The 19303-nt window shown below is 34.0% G+C and overlaps 1 protein-coding gene across 7 annotated transcripts in view; it reads left to right on the top strand.

Annotated features, from left to right (window-relative positions):
- The window catches only part of CSMD3 (CUB and Sushi multiple domains 3), a 1192082-nt gene that overhangs the window by 273168 nt on the left and 899611 nt on the right, over window positions 1-19303 (top strand). For all 7 annotated transcript variants that reach the window (XM_032415697.1, XM_032415696.1, XM_032415695.1 and 4 more), the window contains exon 4: window positions 18525-18719. In XM_032415697.1, the coding sequence (XP_032271588.1) occupies window positions 18525-18719 (195 nt within the window). The remainder of the gene's footprint in view (window positions 1-18524; window positions 18720-19303) is intronic.

Here is a 19303-nt window from a genome sequence, read left to right as displayed (position 1 = left end):
GGGCTCGATCCCAGGACCCTGGGATCATGACCTGAGCCGAAGGCAAACGCTTAAGGACTGAGCCACCCAGGTGCCCCATTAGTAGTTCTCAGTACTAAGTATTTTTTTAAAATTTTATTTTATTATATTATGTTAATCACCATACATTACATCATTTAGTTTTTGATGTAGTGTTCCATGATTCATTGTTTGCGTATAATAGTGTTCCATTCAATACATGCCCTCTTTAATACCCATCACCAGGCTAACCCCTCCCTCCACTCACCTCCCCCCTAGAACCCTCAGTTTGTTTCTCAGAGTCCATAGTGTCTCATGGTTCATCTCCCCCTCCAATTTTCCACACCCTTCATTTAAAAAAAAAAAGAAAAGAAAAGTACTAAGTATTTTTTTAAGAAAAAAATATACAAAGCAATTGCTCAATACCTTTTACAGAGATAATATATAAGACATATAAGGACAATCATTGAATGCCCTTAATCTTGATGTCAGTGATGTGGAGACATGATGACCTGTAATTACGTGGAAGGGACCAGGGCAGGAGAGAAGTAGGTGAGAGAAAGCAGGGAGCAACTGAAGATGAAGGAAAGTTCTAAAACTTATAATTTCATTAACAGCTATTTTATAATACCAACATTTTTTCATTCAGTCTAACAATGCAAAATCTACTTGATTGCAAGGTATGTATAAGCCACTGTGAATGATTATAGCAGTGGTTGAATTACAGAGGGCCACTGAAATTTATGACATCAATGTTAACTATCATTTTTCATTATATTTAATAGAATTCATTTTTTAAAAATTTTATTTATTTGAGAGAGAGCATGAGACAGAGCATGTGTGTGAGAGACAGATAGAGATAGAGAGAGAGAGAAAGAGAGAGAGCACAAGCAGTGGGGAGGGGCAGAGGGAGAAGCAGACTCCTGGCCAAGCAGGGAACCTGAAGCAGGATTCGACCCCAGGACTCCAGGATCACGACCTGAGCCGAAAGAAGACGCTTAACCAACTGAGCCACTTAGGTACCCAATAGAATTCATTTTTATAGAAGTTTTAGGTTCATAGCAAAATAGAGCAGAAAGTAGTTTCCAAATACCCCTTGCACCCACATACAGTCTTCCCTATTTTTTGAGTCAACAGTGTATTATACATGTTAGATTATACATTTCATATATGCTTTTAAAACTGCAATTAATAGTTCAGTACAAAATTTAAACAAATATATGCAGCAGTGGTTTTCAGGCACAGAATTTGGGAAGAATTGGAATGATATTTTCCCTAACATATAGTGAATATTATGTACCATGATAGTGGAATATTTTTTCTATTTTGCTGCCATTTTGATTGAATTTTATTACAATGAACAGCTTTAATAAGTATGATATTGCTAATTGGAAACAGTAATATTTAAAATAGGTTTATAACTTATATTTTCTTGAAGGCCTTAAAACCTAAATGATTACTTTGCTCCTAATAGAGCTCCAAGATCATCTAATATTGCCCATAAAATATCTGAAGCATCTGCCTAAGAACCACTGTTCTGGAGTGGTACATCGGGTACAATTGAAAATACATTGACACATTGTCACTCAAAGTCCATCGTTTACATTAGAATTCACTCTTGGTGAACATCCTGTGGGTTTTGACAAATGTATAATGGCATGTATCCACTATTATAGTATTATACAGAGTAGTTCACTGCCCAAAAACTCCTCTGTGTTTTGCCTATTCATTTTTCCCTCCCCTGCAATATTTTCTTTTTCTTTTTTCATTCACATATTGAGTACTTCCTTTGTGTGCAATGATGTGTTCTGTAAAAAAATGGAACAAAATATATGATCTCATAGTTTCAGAAATACATGGCATTGCTGAAAATTACATTTGAATATTACAGTAGTATATTTTACATATTTTAACACAGCTTTATGCATGTTTATGGTATGATTAACTTTTGCATATGGTAACTCAAAGGCATATTGGCAGTATCCATTGCCATTTCATCATGTGAAATGCTCTCTCCTGTACAGTTACAACCAAGTTTAAAGTAATGTATTATTGTGGGTAGCTTGTTTTCAAAGACAGTGGGTTCTTGGTCCAATGAAATTCCGTTTTTCTTCAATTTATAGAAATTAACAGGCATCCTATCCTACAATTTTAATGTTGTTTATGTTTCTCCAGATTCAGAATGTGAAACACTGTGTACATTCCACTTAATTTAAATTAGTGAGATTTAAATGCAGGTAGATCCAACATATTTGCTAATTGAATGACTCTAGATCCTCTAGAACAGTACATATTTATTTATAAATATGTTTATCCTTATTTATAAATACGATTACATATTTAAAAATATATCACCTGAAACCTTAGATTTAGGATTATACAGGGCTTTTATCTATCTATAACCTGGTGTCCCATATGTTTAGTAAGTGATATCCACTTTATAAGTTTATTTCTCATTTTTCAATTGATATTTGAGGTCTGGGTATGGAGTTTTAAAAGATTAACACATTGAATGTTACTTTATCCTCACACACATTTAAAATAAAAGACTTTTAAATGCCAGAAACTTACAAGAATATAGATAATGGGGGAGGACTAAAACCGAACAATATTTTGGGAGCTAGTGATCAGATGAACTGGTGGTAACAGACTCAGAAGTCACCAGAAGGGTGAATCCTAATTCACTAGTGGGGAAAGCCAAGAAGCAATCCAATTTATACCTCAGAATGTCCAGAAGTTCTCATGAATTGGTAGCACCAGGTATCCTGAAAAGAGGCAGTGAAAGTCATGCTTAAAACAAGATTAGTTGAAAATCCGATTCAGAAGCAGTGACGGGACCAAAAACATGAGCTTGGCAACTTCCATTTCTGTACCCTAACTGAATATGGAAAGTTTATTCCTTAAAAGGGGTAAAACAGACTCTGGGTGGTGAGTCTCAGATACAGTTGAAAAGAAAGACCCAATACAAAAAACTAGGTAGATTAAGTGAATGTTTCTATACAAAATTTTGACACCCCTCCTCCACACATACATTATTCATCACTTAACTCACAGAAAACTGGCAGCCAGCTCTGTACTCTACAAGATGACAAAAGATTCTTTTATGCAGGATATAAGCAGCCCAAAAGGAAGTACTTACAGATACTGACTTAGTTGATGTCTCAGCAAAACAGTCAAGGAAATTATAGTGTACTCTACAGCTATCAAGTACCACACATGTACTCAGAGCATCTATTCAGCTCTTAAGTAGTTGTAAATATTAGCAGACAAACAAAAATAGTTCTAACTTTTGAAGAAGTTCTCTAGCATAGATGCTAAAGTCCCAAACAAAGAGGACATAACAGTTTAAAAGAAACAGACTCTATGTAAGCAAAAAGAAAACTTCAAAAATGAACAAACATAAAAAACAATATGAGTGTTTTCTAAAAGATATAAAACATGAACATATTATAGAAAAAGAATAAGGAAATATTCTTAGAAATTTTTTAAAAAGGAAATAAAAATGAAAAAGTTAATAGATTTAAAGGCAAATTTGATGAAAACTTCAGAGAAAGAAGGGGAAAACAGTATAGGAATTAGGAAAGAAGATATAAAGTAGTAGCAATAGCAATTATAATTAGAGGAGCAGTCCAATAGGGCCTTCATATAAGTCATTCTTAAAAGAGATCACTGATAAAATGAAAGGGAAAAAAAATCATCCAATTTTTTTTTTTTTTTTCTAAAGCAGAGGACATGAGTTGAGTTTCCATATATTAAAAGGGCCCAAGAAGTTTCCAGAATAATTGATGAAAATGTCTTCCTGGTCAAATAACACAAAACTATAAACCATATCATGATATACAAATATACATATTTTTAGCAAGAGAAATAGGGAAAAACAATCTCAAAATCAAAGTGACAAAATTCAGAATGGTATTGGTTTTCAAAACATCAACACTGTCTTGCTTGGCTTGCAAACCCTAATGTAAATGGTTTCCATACTGGAATTCTATACCCATCTAAACTATCAGGGAGATTGAGCATAATATGAAGACATTTATAGGTGTGCATTATTTGTCTCTTAAGCACACATTCTTAGGAAGCTACTGGTGTTTCATTATAACAAAGAGAACATTATGGGATGTAGAAAAGACAGGATCCAACGAAGATGACAGTTGAATGGAATTACCAAAATAATTCCTGGTACTAGAAACATACACTAGACATCAACTTGCCCAGATGGAGATTGGAATGTTCTGAAAGCTTTTCTTCATTGAGTTGATTTTGAATGCTTGATGTATCTGAATGTTTGGGAAGAAATTCAGACAACAGGCAAAGAGTTTTAAGTTGAGATTTTACTCAACCTGAAATAAATAAAAAAATAAGAGAAGGGAAATTATTAACTCTAGGGATAACAAAGTTATTCAAGACATAAAAGTAATCAGTATAATGCATAACTTTGTTAAGAAGGTTAAGAATAGCATTTGCATAGTTATAATGTTTAACTGAATATTTCAACCAAAATTGTATGAAAAGTATATGTCAGGAGGGGAATAGTTTGGGGTGTTAAAAGAGAGTAAATCTCTCTTTTCCATTGTGAGGAGATAATTTATATGCCTTGAAAAACAAATATCAGGAAATAGCTACATAAACTTATGTTTGAAGAGACAGATTTCAAATGAATGAGTTGAAAATAAACTTGCAATGGCTTCAAAGTCTTATACTGCCTGGCCCTGTTTTAACTCTCTGATCTCATTTCCTCCCAATTTCCACCTAAGTCCATCCACTCCAACTAAGTTGGTCTCTTAGTATTCCATGAACACCCTACAAAGTGTATGCATCAAGGTCTTTGCACTTGCAGTTTCTTTTCCTGAAGTACTTCCTCCCCAAATATCCTTATGACTGGCTCCTCATCTGGTCAGATCTTAACTCAAATGTCACCATCTCAGTGAAATCTTTCCTAGCTAACACATGTAAAACTTCTACCTCCTCTTCTCATCCCCCTTCCTTGCTTTATATTTCTCCTTAACATTTATTGTCTAAGAATACTCTAGATTTTTTAGGTACTATTTATTATCTGTGTCCCCTCTCTACCACCCACTCACAAGTTTAGCTCACAAGCTCTATGAGGGAAGGGGTATGCATTGCTTACTATTGTATCCCCAGTGCCTAGACCAATGCGCAGCATGCAGAAACTGCTTAACAAATCACCATTAGATAGTAAGTGAATAAATGAATACATGAAAAGAATAAATTTAAAGCATGCAATGAAAAGTGCACATGAATGTTTTAACCAAATATCCCCAAAACATGCATTGTCCCCCAAAACAGAAGTGGGGAAAAAAAGCAGCAATTCCATCTTATAGATGTTCTTCCATATGAGTTCATGTGATGTGTTTTAATTTTTCAAAAGTAAAAGGAAAGATGAGTTCTGAGATCTGCATATTTTCTCATCTGACATTTCTTATAAGACTCCATTAATAGTTTCATTATGCAGAATTCAGTTATTGTCATTCAGAGTTTGGAGATATATGCCATTTTAGAGTTTGCATGCATAAATAAGCATATTATTAATAATCAATGGCAATTAGCACACAATGCACTTCCCCTTAATTTTAATTATATGCTTGATTAAGAGTGTTTGGGTACTTAATTAAAAATAAGAAGGTCCAAATGATACTTAATTCTCACTTATATTCATATTACAATCCTAATATCTCTAGTCCTTGCTCAAACCATGCATAGCTCCTATTAATTTTAATCAGAAGTATGCATGCTCACTGAATAAAGCCTGAAATGCAATTGGATAGGTCACATCAGGGAAAATTGTCTGCATTCTGACAGTATGGTATGAGGGAAGAGTCTAGCACAAGCAATTGAACAGAGAGATAATTGTCATAATTGGTTTCAATTAGTTTTTCATAGCTCTTGTGAAGTAATTTCTATTGTGCTATACCATGAGCTATAACCAGTAACAAAACTAGTTAGCATGATTAGTAGATGTCAGTGCTTAAAAAGGTAAAGTACATTCTAAATGTTAAGATCTCAGTGAAGATAAATGAACTGAATAATGATGTAAATGCATTGTTGGGAAACCTTTGACATTGTGAAATGTGATGTGGTTTGACTAGAATGAAATCAGACACATTCAATGAACTCAAGCCTCATAAATACATATTTTCTGAGGAGAATGAGTTCATGTGCAGATCTTTTAGTGTGAAACAAGTGACCATTAAATGAATGTGAAAATGTGGCGCTATCAAGAAACTCACAACATAGTTAAAATCATAGTGAGTTCCTATGAATTTGCTTAAGTAGCCCAAATAAATTTCAGTAAAGCCTATGGTACAAAAGAAGAACCTGAAGTAGTAAAAGTCTCTCTGGCCACACACTAGTAAATGGTACAGATAGGATTCAGAGCTGGGTTTCTTTGATTTCATTCCTAGAGCATTTTGTCCCCCTTATATTTTATTTTCTGGTGATAAGGTCAACTGCAAGAATGCAAATTAACTGGAACAAGCCCCTTTATTTGTTTGTAGTTTTCCTGCACACCTTCAGAGCTGTTCCTGTAGGGAGGAAAGGTTGAGCATTACTCTGGAAGAATAAAATAGTCAGGATTCTTTGTATTCCTTGTTGTCCAAGAAACTCTCAAGGCCCTGGTTTCCAATCCCCACCAGTCCTGTCCCTATAAAGATTATTGTCTCAAAATTTTCTTCAATATGGGACTCAGAATTTTTTTCTCAGAGGGAATTGAATTCCCACAGGGATTTGAAATAATTTGGACATATCATATTTTCCTAACTTTCCAGTTTTTTGAAATAAGCTAGTTCTTTAACCAAATAAATATTGAGAGCCCAGTATATCCGAATTAAAGACTTTGCGGTTTTAAAGATGCACTCTATGAACATACTATTTGCTTTGATTATGGTCACCAATCAATCGACTACACAATGTTTACACATTAGAAGATAGAGAACATTGTGGAATTAAAAAGGAAAACAATAAAAGGTAAAAAGATATCTTAAGACATTGGAATAAGTGATAGATGAATATAATAGAAAATAAAAATTTTTGGTTCAAGAGCAAAGGTGATCAACATGGACTGAAGAGTTTAGAGATCTTTATAGAGAAGGTAGGAATTGGTTTAGGTCTCTAAGGATAAAAATATTTGTATAGACAGAGAAGAGGTAGGAGCTATTTCAAATGTTGTACAAACCTGTGAAGCAAGAATACTTGTGAATTCCCTGTGAAGCAGGGAATATTTGACTGAAATAGAGTAGTTGAGCATAGGGAGATTTTGGAGAAATGTAAACGGATATGATTGTGGAGGATTTTGACCATCAAGTGGGAAATGGGACTTTCTTCTGTAAGCCAAATTGGAAGGATTATATGGAGGTATGTTGAAGGCATGAACCTATAAACTCTCCAACAGGGAGATACCTAAAAATGAGGCAGAATGATCAGATAAATTCTGTCAATCTCTACTTCACTCTCTAACTGAACATGTCAGGGAAAAGGGGTGCCTGCGTGGCTCAGTTGATTGAGCATCAAACTCTTAGTTTTGGCTCAGGTCATGATCTAAGGGTCATGAGATCGAGCCCCGCCTCTGGCCCTGAGCTCATTGCGGAGTCTGCTTGTCCCTCTACCTCTGCTCCTCCCCTGATTTGCATTCTTTCTCTCTCTCTCTAGATAAATAAATAAAATCTAAAAAAAAAATCAAAAAAAAAAAGAAAAAAAAGACAATGTCAGGGGGAAAAATAACACATTTCTGAGACCTTCTTATAGTGAATGTGAATTAAGTTCCACCAAGGATATGCACTGTTGGTGTGAGAGTGAAACCGGGAATTTAGGCATAGGCAGCTTTCCTGCAGATTCTCACGGTGGGTTTTGTTACCCATGCTGCAATTTTACGTCACTCTCCAGTATTGTCCAGCTCCTATGGGTAAAAAACAGAACAAAACAAAACAAGAACAACAACAACAAAACCCGTCTGTTTCTGCTGTTTGGAGGTTGATAGTGGGGTGGCAGCGACTTCAGGTAAACTTAATTCCCGGGGTGGCTTCAAGGGAGCAGTCCACTTATTGGGTTAATTCTGTATGAATCAAGAGGTCCAGCCTACAACCTGTTCCTAGAAACTACGTTAACTCCCTTTGTGCTTTAAAAAATGGTTTTTGTGTCTGGCATTGATGCAATATTTGTACTGGACGTGCTGTGTTAAAAGAAAAGCCTGCGACACGTGTTACTGCTTTGCGGTCAGGAGAGCGTGGGGAGGCATGACGCGCTGCACAGCGGGCGCCTGTCCCATGCATGGCAAGTGTGGGGAGGCCCTCGCTGTGACGATGGGGAAGGCAGAGCACTGAGGCTCTAGTTCACAAGAATGGAGGTAAAGTTGTTAAGGCCCGTGCCTGTCCCTGGATGCCTTTGACAAGTTTGACAACCCAGACAAGAGCTGAGGCATATGTTGGCCAGTTTTAAAGAGAGATGGAAAGAAATAGAGTCTAAAATTTTGGTGACTTTTGGGTTGGAAAAGCCAACCGCTTCTGTACAGCAGGGGATAAGAAGGCTTATCAGAGTCTCTTAGTTTCTTAGTCAAAGGATGGAGGGCAGCCCCGGGGCCAAGATGAGATAAATCGTGTTGCATCCCTGCTCAGTATTGCTTCAGATTACTCCAGGGTAGTCCCAATTAAAAAGAGAATGAGAGAGATGTAAAGCAGGTTGCGGGCAGGTGGAGAGTGGTCACTGGCACATGAAAATAACTGGAAACAAACCAGTTCCTAATAAGTTTTTGGAGGGAGTTTTAGCCAATAAATCCCAGAAGTCATCTTCAAGTCCCTTTGATCAGTTCTTAAGGCAATTTTCAAGTACCAAACCTGCATTAGCAGATGCAAGATATAAGCCCTATGTACTCCTAAGGAGACTCTGCTCTCCCATACCCACTTCAAATTTTGCCACAGAGAATGTGAACAATAAAGAACTATTCAACAGGAAAGGCCAGGGGACAGCGGAAGACACAGGACAAAGGAATGTCATCTGAAGAACAGTACCAGCGTCTTCCAGGGTGGGAGGATCTTCATAATGCCTGTCTAATATGTTCCATTTATTTTCATGACCATTGACTGTGGAATATTTCCTTTTCTTCCCTTATCCACACAGGGACATTTATTTTGACCATCCCTTTTCTGCTCTAACAGGTACTGATCCATGCGAAACTAGAATTGACCTTATTGGGGGGTAAAAAAAAAAGGCTATGCTTTTCCCAGAAACTTTGGAATTTGAATAGGATGTAGTAATGAGAAGGGGCTTTGTCAGTAAAGGAAAGGGAGGGAAAATTTCTTTCTCCCAGTGTCCTCTGTTTGAATTCAATGTTTCTGGAAATCCAATTCTACCAAGTTTATGTAAGGCCCAAGCAAATGATTGAGCAGGAAGATGGAAGAAATCTTGAGTCCCTGAAGACCTGAGGGCAGAGTCTGATCCTTCCTAGGCTCGACCAGTCAGAGTCACATAGAGGAATAACTGCTGTCTAGTTTAGCCATTTCATTATGGGGCCTTTTGGGCTACATTAGCATAACATTGACCCTAAGACAGATAACTTAAAGGCTCTCAAAAGTGTGACCCTAAGATTCATTTCTTAAGTTTCATTCTGTGTTTCCTCATATGTATGGCATTCCACTTAGACCATTTATTTTGCATATGACCCTTGACCATATCTTGTACATATCCCTTTCTTGCCTTTATTCATATGATTTATTTGACTCTTGACTCCTTTCCAACTAAAATCCTTCTCCTTTATTTCATACAGTATTCTTCCTTTTGTATAAATATATAATAGGTAACTTTTAAAAATTCAGCTACGGAGTCCATTTTATTATTTAATTGCCAGAAGGTCATACTATACATGTTTTATGTTTCCAATTGAGTTATAAGTTCCAAAAGACAGGCACAGTGTCCTATTTTTTTATATCCCTTTGACATTTATACTTCAGGCTTCAGTAATTATTTGGTGATTGATTGATTGCTAAAACACAGTGGCATCTCTCACTCATATTGGATGAATATGTAATCCAGTAAATTATCCATAATCAGCTTAACACATCTTTTTAAAGAATTAAATTATCCAAAAGTCTTAATACAGATACTTGTCCCAGTTCTGTCATAGGAGAGGAGAGTCTATTCATATTTTTCTATTATTCTGAATCAATTTCTCAAATGCTACTCATATAGATGCAGCGTCATTTTTAGAAACTTTAAAGTGAGGATGGCTGCTAATATGCTTCCATTCTATATTTTTATTTCTTTTGCTTTGTTAAAATTCTGGTAGTTACACAGGCTATAGCTGGGTTTAAATAATAATAATTTTTTTTATATGTGTCATGACGTTTCCACCCACCTATTTTAATACATTGGTAGTTAGTTTACAAAATAAAAATACAGTATTGTTTTTCATCAGTTCAGTTTAGGTGGTAAAATTTGTATTGTAAAACAAAAAACAAAAAAACACAGATATTTGAAATTGAAAGGATGTTAATTGCCTCTTATTCACAGATCCAAAGTCCATATCCAGCAACTGCTAGTCTTGGATATTGTGCAGTGGATTTTCTCCATTGTATCTGACCATTATCCTTGATTTGACTCTGAAAACTTTTACGTATGTTACCTTTGGGCCCTATACACCAATATCAAAACAGAATGATGTTACCTAGACAACATAAATTATTATGTTTGGTTTTACACTGTTTTACTGCTTCACACTTCCTTCCCTTGGAAGTATAATCAGCCCACCCAAGGATTTACTTTAATTAAAAAAAATACAATAGATTTTTCTTCTGTTGCTGTTTAAAATGCATTGTAATCCGTGTGCGTTCTCCCCTCATCCCAGCCAAATCAATGTAGTAATCTGTTTTCTTAGGCAGATGAACTGAGACAGTGTTGGTTTCCTCTCAGTTCTTCTCCAGCAGTCAATAGTTTGTTTGAATCTTTTTCATTAAGTTAATAACGATAAAAAACGATAAAAAATAATGAGTATTCGTCCTTTTGGTTGTCAAATCTGAACCTCTTTGAAGCTTCAGGATAACTTTTACAATGGCAAATGTGGCCTAATGTTTGCTCCATTTCCAGAATCCCAGTGAGGACTGTGGCATGACCAGCAGCTTAGGAAATATGTTCATGCTTAAGAACTGGTTTATAGAAGTTAATGAATTTTTCATAAAAAAACCAGATTTAAATGGCACAATTATATAATTTGATCTATAAAATCACATGCAGCCAATGTGGCCCAGTGCTTATTATGACACAAGCTTAGTTCATGATGTGCCTATAGCTAGCTCTCTTCTAGTCTACTGGTTCCACTCTATTTTGTCTCTAGACATTTACTCCTACAAAGTCTGTGTGATGATCATCTTATGTTTTTCTATTAGAGGAAATAACTCAATTAACTGAGCAATCCTTTTTTTGCTTGTCAACAGCATACCACAAAATGTGCTAAATTCTTAATACATAAAGATGAATTAGAGCCCTTATTCTCAAGATGCTCACAGTCTAGTGAGGAAGCAAATTAAAAAAAAAAAAAAAATCAGTCATATATATGGAAGTAAAAGTTCATGGAACAGGATAGGTGCAATAGCTGATTCAAAATATTCATAAAATGTTTGCTCATCCAGTCTCTAAGTGAATTCTCAAATGACACCATTTATATCCAATGTGAATGAAATGGTTTGGTATCTTTAATAAAAGCATATTTTGTACCAATAAAAAAGTTGGAAAATATATTATTTGGTTAAGTGCTTTTGAAGTCTCAGGATGAGAGGTACTAGGTGGTTCAACTTGATGTTACATTCCCCTAAATTATTTTTTTCCCCTAAATTATTTTTAATCATCTGGGAAATAAAACCTGAGATTAATTTTCTGTAAGAAGTACAAACAACCTGATTTTACTTCCCTTAGTAGATATAATTTTACAGTGTTTTAAAGCATTGTTAATTGATCTCAGCAGGATCATGCTTCATTTATTTGACTGAATAATTATGCAATTCTGTAGTCATGGTATCCGTTATCCTTTCATTCGATTTTCATTCCAGTTTTCAAGGTCAGGTTTTCTTCTTGATATTTTGCTAAATATCTTGCCTTTCACAATTAACTATGTGCTCCTAACAAATTGGGGATTTTTTAAAAGCCAAGGTTATCATAAAGTGTTTATTAGTATAAATCACTCCTCTTTTTTTAAATTGCCTAGTAGAGTTTTACTGAATTTCTCCAAGGAAAATATGATAAAAACTCTCTTCTCTTATAATCCTTGATATACACTCTCTTTCAAGATTTAAATTTTTTTCAAAAGTATTTGAAACTTTGTTTTTTAACTTATCTGGACTTTGTTAGGATGCAAGACATCAGATATCTTTTTATAATCACTGTGCTTCATATATGATACTAACTAATAGATGAAAGAATTAATGGATCAGTGACACCCATAAGGAAGCTTTGTGAATTTGGTTGTACAAATATCCTACCCGGAGTTGAATTACACCTTGAAATTCATTTATGACCTAGAGAGGAGTAATTGAATTTTACCTTTGACTAAATTACTGTTTTTTGACTAATTTTTAAGACATCAGGAATGATCTAATGTAGTTAATTAGCATTTATTGAAGACAGCCCTACCTCTAGTAGATCATAACCTAATCACACCTAATTTAGATGTCTCAAATGCAAAATTGATTATAATAAAAATAAACCTGCAATTTGTTGAGCTAATAATACCTGCCATGTATTGTGTGCTTGCTCAGCATATAAATGACTTCCATATATTGTTTTATATAGTCATATTAACAACCTTATAAAGTTGATATTATTATATACAAATAGTATGCATACAGTATTCTTGCCTCTCATCTTTTTAAAATTAATTTTCATGGTCCTATTTACCAATTAATCATCTTCAAGATTGAATTACTATTCAATTAGTAAACTCACAAAGTACAAATCATACATACTTATGAAAATCTCTGCTCATATGTACATTTAGAATAGATTTCAGTTATTCACTCTGAATCATTCCCTTCTCTAGAGCTTATAGTATCTACTTCAAAAACATTTAATGACAGAAATAGTTCCTTTTTCTAATCACGAACCTATGCATTGGTTATGTATTCACTACATGAACCTGTCTTTGGCCAGCCCTTTTGGAATACTTTTTCCAATTCAGTTTATACCCTACCACACCCATAAAACCTTGCCAAATCTAATAACTATTACAGTATTTTGATTCTCACATTTCCAAATCTTAAATCTACTTAACTCTCTCTCTCTTTGTTTTTAATCCAGCTCACTCCTTATCCTATTTCAGATCTCAGATTAAACCTGACTTTAGGGGGCGCCTGGGTGGCTCAGTTCGTTAAGCGACTGCCTTCGGCTCAGGTCATGATCCTGGAGTCCCTGGATCGAGTCCCACATCGGGCTCCCTGCTCGGCAGGGAGTCTGCTTCTCTCTCTGACCCTAACCCCTCTCATGCGCTCTCTCTCATTCTCTCTCTCAAATAAATAAATAAAATCTTTAAAAAAAAAACAAAAACAAAAAAAAACTGACTTTAGGAGGAAATTCTTCTCAGACCTCCTCTTAATCAAGACTAAGTTTTCTTAATTACATACTTTCATTATACTTGTATGCTTCCTTTATCCTGCTTGTCATATTCTAATTAATGTTATGTAATTACTTTTTTATTGACTTGGTCAATACCAAGTTGATAAATTCCATGAGGGCAGGACCATGTTTGTCATATGCAAAGCTATATCCTCAGAGTACTGTCCATATTAGCTGCTTAATAAACACTTGTGAAATGAGTATCTGTTTTTCATGGACAACAACATGCAATTGTGAAATAATCTAAGGCTTTTTTTTTTTTAACATTAGAGACATCTAGGCTTGAGCTACAAATCTATTTATTATTTGGGTGACTTTGGGAAAGTTACTTACTCTGAGTCTCAGTTTCTCTTCTGTACAACAGGGAAAATCATATATGGCATTGGGTAATTTGTGAGATGTAAGTGGGAATATAAATGCCTAAGTGCCTAGAAAAGAGGATGACTCACAGCTGATCTCAACAATTAAGGCTATTAACTTTTTCAAATTGTAAACTCAGAAGGCAAGGGAGGTGGTGTTAACCATAACCCTCAAGAGCTTCTGATGAATAAGTTAGTTACTAAATAATTTATAGTTATATTTCCTTTCAACTAATATAGAAGAGTGTCAATAACTTCCTACCTCCATTTGGATTTTTTTTTATCTTGGATCTTCCTCAAGTAATTTTTTGCTTTATCAATAATCCCATACACTTTAGCATGGTTTATGTTGCCAAAATGCCTTCATATTCTTTGCTGATAATTTTAATATCTCTGAGAAGAGAGGATAAATAAAATACATAAAATACATATATTTCTAGCAAAAACCAGATGAAGTTTAATTTGACTCCATCATTTGGACAGAGCAGTAAACTTATATAAAGGGTCTCTGACGTTTTTGGAAACATTTTTTGAGTGTAAAATCTTCAGACTTGTTTTTCAGTAATTTTCTCAATTCACCAAACTACTTGAATATTTCTTTTTTTTTTTTTGGTAAGATTTTATATATTTATTTGAGAGAGAGAGCAAGCTAGAGAAAGAGCACAAATGGGGGAAGGGGGAGGAGGCAGAGGGAGAAGCAGGCTCCCTGCTGAGCTGGGAGCCAGATGTGGGACTCAATCTAGCACCCCGGGATCATGACCTGAGCCAAGGCAGATGCTTAACCAACTGAGCCACCCAGACGAACCCTTGATTGTTTCTTTTTTTTTTAATTTTTTTTTAAAGATTTTATTTATTTATTTGACAGAGAGAGACACAGTGAGAGAGGGAACACAAGCAGGGGGAGTGGGAAAGGGAGAAGCAGGCTTCCTGCGGAGCAGGGAGCCTGATGCAAGGCTCGATCCCAGGGCCCTGGGATCATGACCTGAGCTGAAGGCAGACGCTTAACGACTGAGCCACCCAGGTGCCCCTAGTATTTCTGTTTTATCCACAAACACAATCTCATGGCACAGATCCCAAGAATAAATTCAAATAAGGCTGCAGTACAATTTTTGCTTTAAAAAATTGATCAGTACTCAAACAATAGTATCATGACAATAACTTTAAAGTACTCTCTCCAGAACACTCCAATCCCATTTTTTAATCTTTGCTTTATGGAATAGCAGATGAGAATATGTCAGGTTCTATAACTGTTTTATTTTAATCACTGAAACTTTTCAGTATGTATTTTAGTGTCATTTTTTGGTGAAAGATGATAACTGAGTCTGGTAATTTTGCCTTTTGGATGTAATTATTTGGTTCAGGAACACAGGGAAGTGATAAGCAGGGTGTTGTTATCTTGTAGATACATTTGGTGAATTAACATGAAAATTCTTTATTGCTTAAATATCTATTTTCCTTAAGAATGATTTTATAATAAACAAAATCACCACTTATTGTAAATACCATGTATATTAATGATTAGTTTATAATCTGCTTTACTGAACATGGTAGACTGTGTCTTTATTTTCCCCTGCAATTCACTCTTGATAGCTGGTAGAAACAATGCCTAAAAATTAGTCTAACTTAGCTAGTTCTAGACTGTCATATTAATTAATGAATTAATTTAAAAAGTTCAAATATGAAGCACTATTTTTTAAAAAATCAAGACTAAAAAGTGAATCAGAATATAGCATTTTTTGGTGGTGGGTTATATAATTCTTTCAGTTAATAACACATCTTTGGCTCTTTGTCTTAAAATGGACATAGCTTAGGGACAAGTCCCAAATTAAAGGGTTGGGAGAGGACAAAAAATGGAATCCATGCACAGTGGCTATAGAATTGGTATCTCTTAAATCTGAATGTGAAACATCTTTATAACTGTCTTCATGGGTTACTCAGTCTATAGAGAATGATGGGTAGTTCTTATTTATGAAAGTCAAAAAACAAGGGCAATCCAAAGTAGGAATTTCCTGAAGGTGAGAACCAGGTATGTTTTAGAATTTTCTTTTTTGAGTTTTATTTTGAAACAGTCTGACTTCTTATCTGTCTGTTGACTTAGAAATAAATCAGCCACAAGGCAGGCAATAGATTAGGTAATGTATTAAGGTTCCAACAGGTGTTGTTATTCATTCATTGACTCACTTCCTATGTTTTCCATTTTTGCTTTAGATACTTTGTTCTGGGTAATGTTTATTCATTTAAATCAAAGTTAAATCTGAGTATAAGAACTATTTAGAGTTTTCTTCTCTCTTTCCCTTCATTCCTCCACCTAACTGCTTCCTGTGAAATGATTTGAAAACTGCTTTTTCTCCTAGATATATAACTTTATGATAATTGAAGTCTTGACCTTAATTATTTTTTAGGAGGTGAGAGGGAAAGGAGTGGATTGATTCTAAGGCCACAAGTAGTAGTTTCATTAAAAGAATTTCCTTTGTTATTACTATATTCAAGGGATTGAATGCTAATTCATTTTATCAAAACTTACTAACCTCACCATCTCTTGCAGCAAACATCTCATCTTCCAATGAAATGAATTTTCCAAAAGAAAAAAAAAATTCAAAATAAACTGTACATTTCAAAAGTACTTTTAAAGAATTACTCAAAATTCACGGATAATAAATATGTCTTAAATTTTGCTGAAAATGAACTTATATGCCTTGGAGAAGTGAAATATTAGAGATCATTAACCTTGTCTACTGATATTTACAGTATTTTACAGATATTAGTTTATGCTGTATCTTTAAATGCAGAGGAAGCTTAAGAAAATTGCCTGTTATTTATAGAAACCATTGATACGTAATTAATATTAGTCAAGTTTTTTTTTTTTTTTACTGCTTTAGGTTTCATACTCTAAAGTAATTGTCCTAAACTAAAAGTAAATGCTTTATTTCTCATATATGTAACTCAAGTTCTATATATCCTCACTATATTTTTCACTGATTAAACTGACTTCATTTGAAATTTATCACTATTTTTTTCCTTCACTATCTTTGAAACGTTTATACAGAAAAAATCATGTTCACTTAGGAAACACTCCCAAAAGTACTATAAACCTATTATGGGTAAAAATACAAAATTTCAGCTCCGTATACACTTCTTATTTATAAATGGCCATTGTTTTTGTGAAATTACCTCTCTATATTGATACTTACTGTCATTGATATTTTCCACATTATAGTGGCTTATAGGTATTTGGCTTAATATTAAATAACATTGCATGGATCTTACTACATAAATGGGATGAATATCAAGGCAAAATGGAAACATACTTCATTTTTGTGTTGCAGTGGTTTTTTAGCTTTTTATTTCGTAATACTTTCAGACTTTCAGTTCCGTTGTGAAAATAGTAGAGTTCCCCTATACTCACCCAGCTTCCCATAATACTAGCTACTTATGTAACCACAGCATAACTGTCAAAAGTAGGAAATTAACATTTGTATAATACCATTAACTAAACTGTTGCCTACTCAAACTTGAATACCTTTTAGCTCAGTAATTCATTAGTTTGAATTTGTATTGACAATTATTTACAGTACGAAGTAATATAAAGATGATAGAAAATTTAGAAAATAATATTGGGAAAAATAATTCTTTCTTAACCTCATTAAGTTCTGTAAGTTTTGCTATTTCTATAGATTTTCTTTCCATTTCTTTTCATTTACAGTGAAATTGGATTTTTCTCTGAAATGAATATTATTTTTAAAAAATCTCTTACATTTGTATACTTGTATACTTTTAGTATTAACTAATAAAATAAGGCAATATGTACAATATCCTAACATCAATCTATTTAAAACTTCACAACTGTATGCACTTCTTATCATTATATTTTCAGGTTAAACAAATTGGGAATTCTAGCCCAATCTCTCCAACTTCAAAAATATTTCCATTTCATTACTGCACTATATTTTTCTTATTTAAGTGGGAAAAAAATTTCCACCCAAAATGTATACATATGTTGTCAGAGAAATGCTTCTGGTTTAGAGTTAAGCAGATGGATCAAAGTAATAGGAGCATATTAATGAAACTTGATTTGCTTATTACTATGTTAGTAGAATGTAACTTTGAAGAAGTCATGTAAATGGTATTACTCTTAGCTTTATGTCTGTAAAATAGGAGTAATGTTGATTTTTAAAATTGCTAGAAAGATTAAATAATATAAAACATTTAAATTTTTCTAATACAAAGAATGAAACCTAATACCTTTTTGGTAAAATTTAGTTCCTTTCCCATACTTCTGTGTTACATGTTTTGAGAAGGAAGACGTTTACTTTTATTGTGACACTTTTTGAAAGGAAAAGAGACATCTGTATCTGCATATACTTTTTTTTTTTTTAATTTTTTTATTGTTATGTTAATCCCCATACATTACATCATTAGTTTTAGATATAGTGTTCCATGATTCATTGTTTGTGCATAACACCCAGTGCTCCATATCTGCATATACTTTTTAAAATCTAAAACATTAAAATATGTATTAAAATAACTGTAAATTCTCCTTTTCTCCCCCTTTTATAGAATTGCAGAGTAGCTCTTGTGGAAACCCAGGAGTTCCACCCAAAGGTGTATTATATGGTACACGGTTTGACGCTGGGGACAAGATCCGCTACAGCTGCGTAACTGGGTATATTCTTGACGGCCACCCTCAGCTCACCTGTGTGGCCAGTTCAGTGAATACAGCCTCATGGGATTTTCCTGTTCCCATCTGCAGAGGTAAAGAAAAAATATTTATTTTTATGCTGATTGAATATTTGACACGATGAAAACATTTTAAAAGTAAGAGTTGTAATCTAACAGTATATTTGCAAAATATGTTTGGCATTTCGTGCCTATTCCTTTTATAAGATTTGAAGATTAAAAGAAATATATTTTTTTGTGTATATGTATACTACATGACTGTATACATATACTACATGACAAGTTTAGAAAAAATGCTTGTCAAAACAAGACAACATTACTTGCGAAATGAAACAGTACAGTGTATCTCTGTATACGTATTTATGCATTGGTCATAAATGTGTCTTTGTATTTATATTAGAAAAACATGAAAGTTATGATGTTTAGAAATTTAATTAGTCTGTCAAAGTCATAATTTCATTTACATTTGGAAGTATTGACTGAATCTGTGAATCTTTTAAAGATATCTGGTGGAAGACTTAGCTTGGGAATTTGTGAAATAAGAATGCTATATAGTTTATTTAATTGATACTGATAAAGATTATTTGTATTATGGAGGAAACAATAATACTCTAAAGTGGACAAAGTTTCAGAGTACAGTGCCTGAAAGATAGGACATG

This window comes from Phoca vitulina, unplaced genomic scaffold, assembly GCF_004348235.1.
Source record: "Phoca vitulina isolate PV1807 unplaced genomic scaffold, GSC_HSeal_1.0 scaffold18, whole genome shotgun sequence".
Taxonomy (NCBI): Eukaryota; Metazoa; Chordata; class Mammalia; order Carnivora; family Phocidae; genus Phoca; species Phoca vitulina.
Note: the sequence above shows the minus strand (reverse complement) of the source record. Positions and strands in the feature narration are given on the sequence as shown.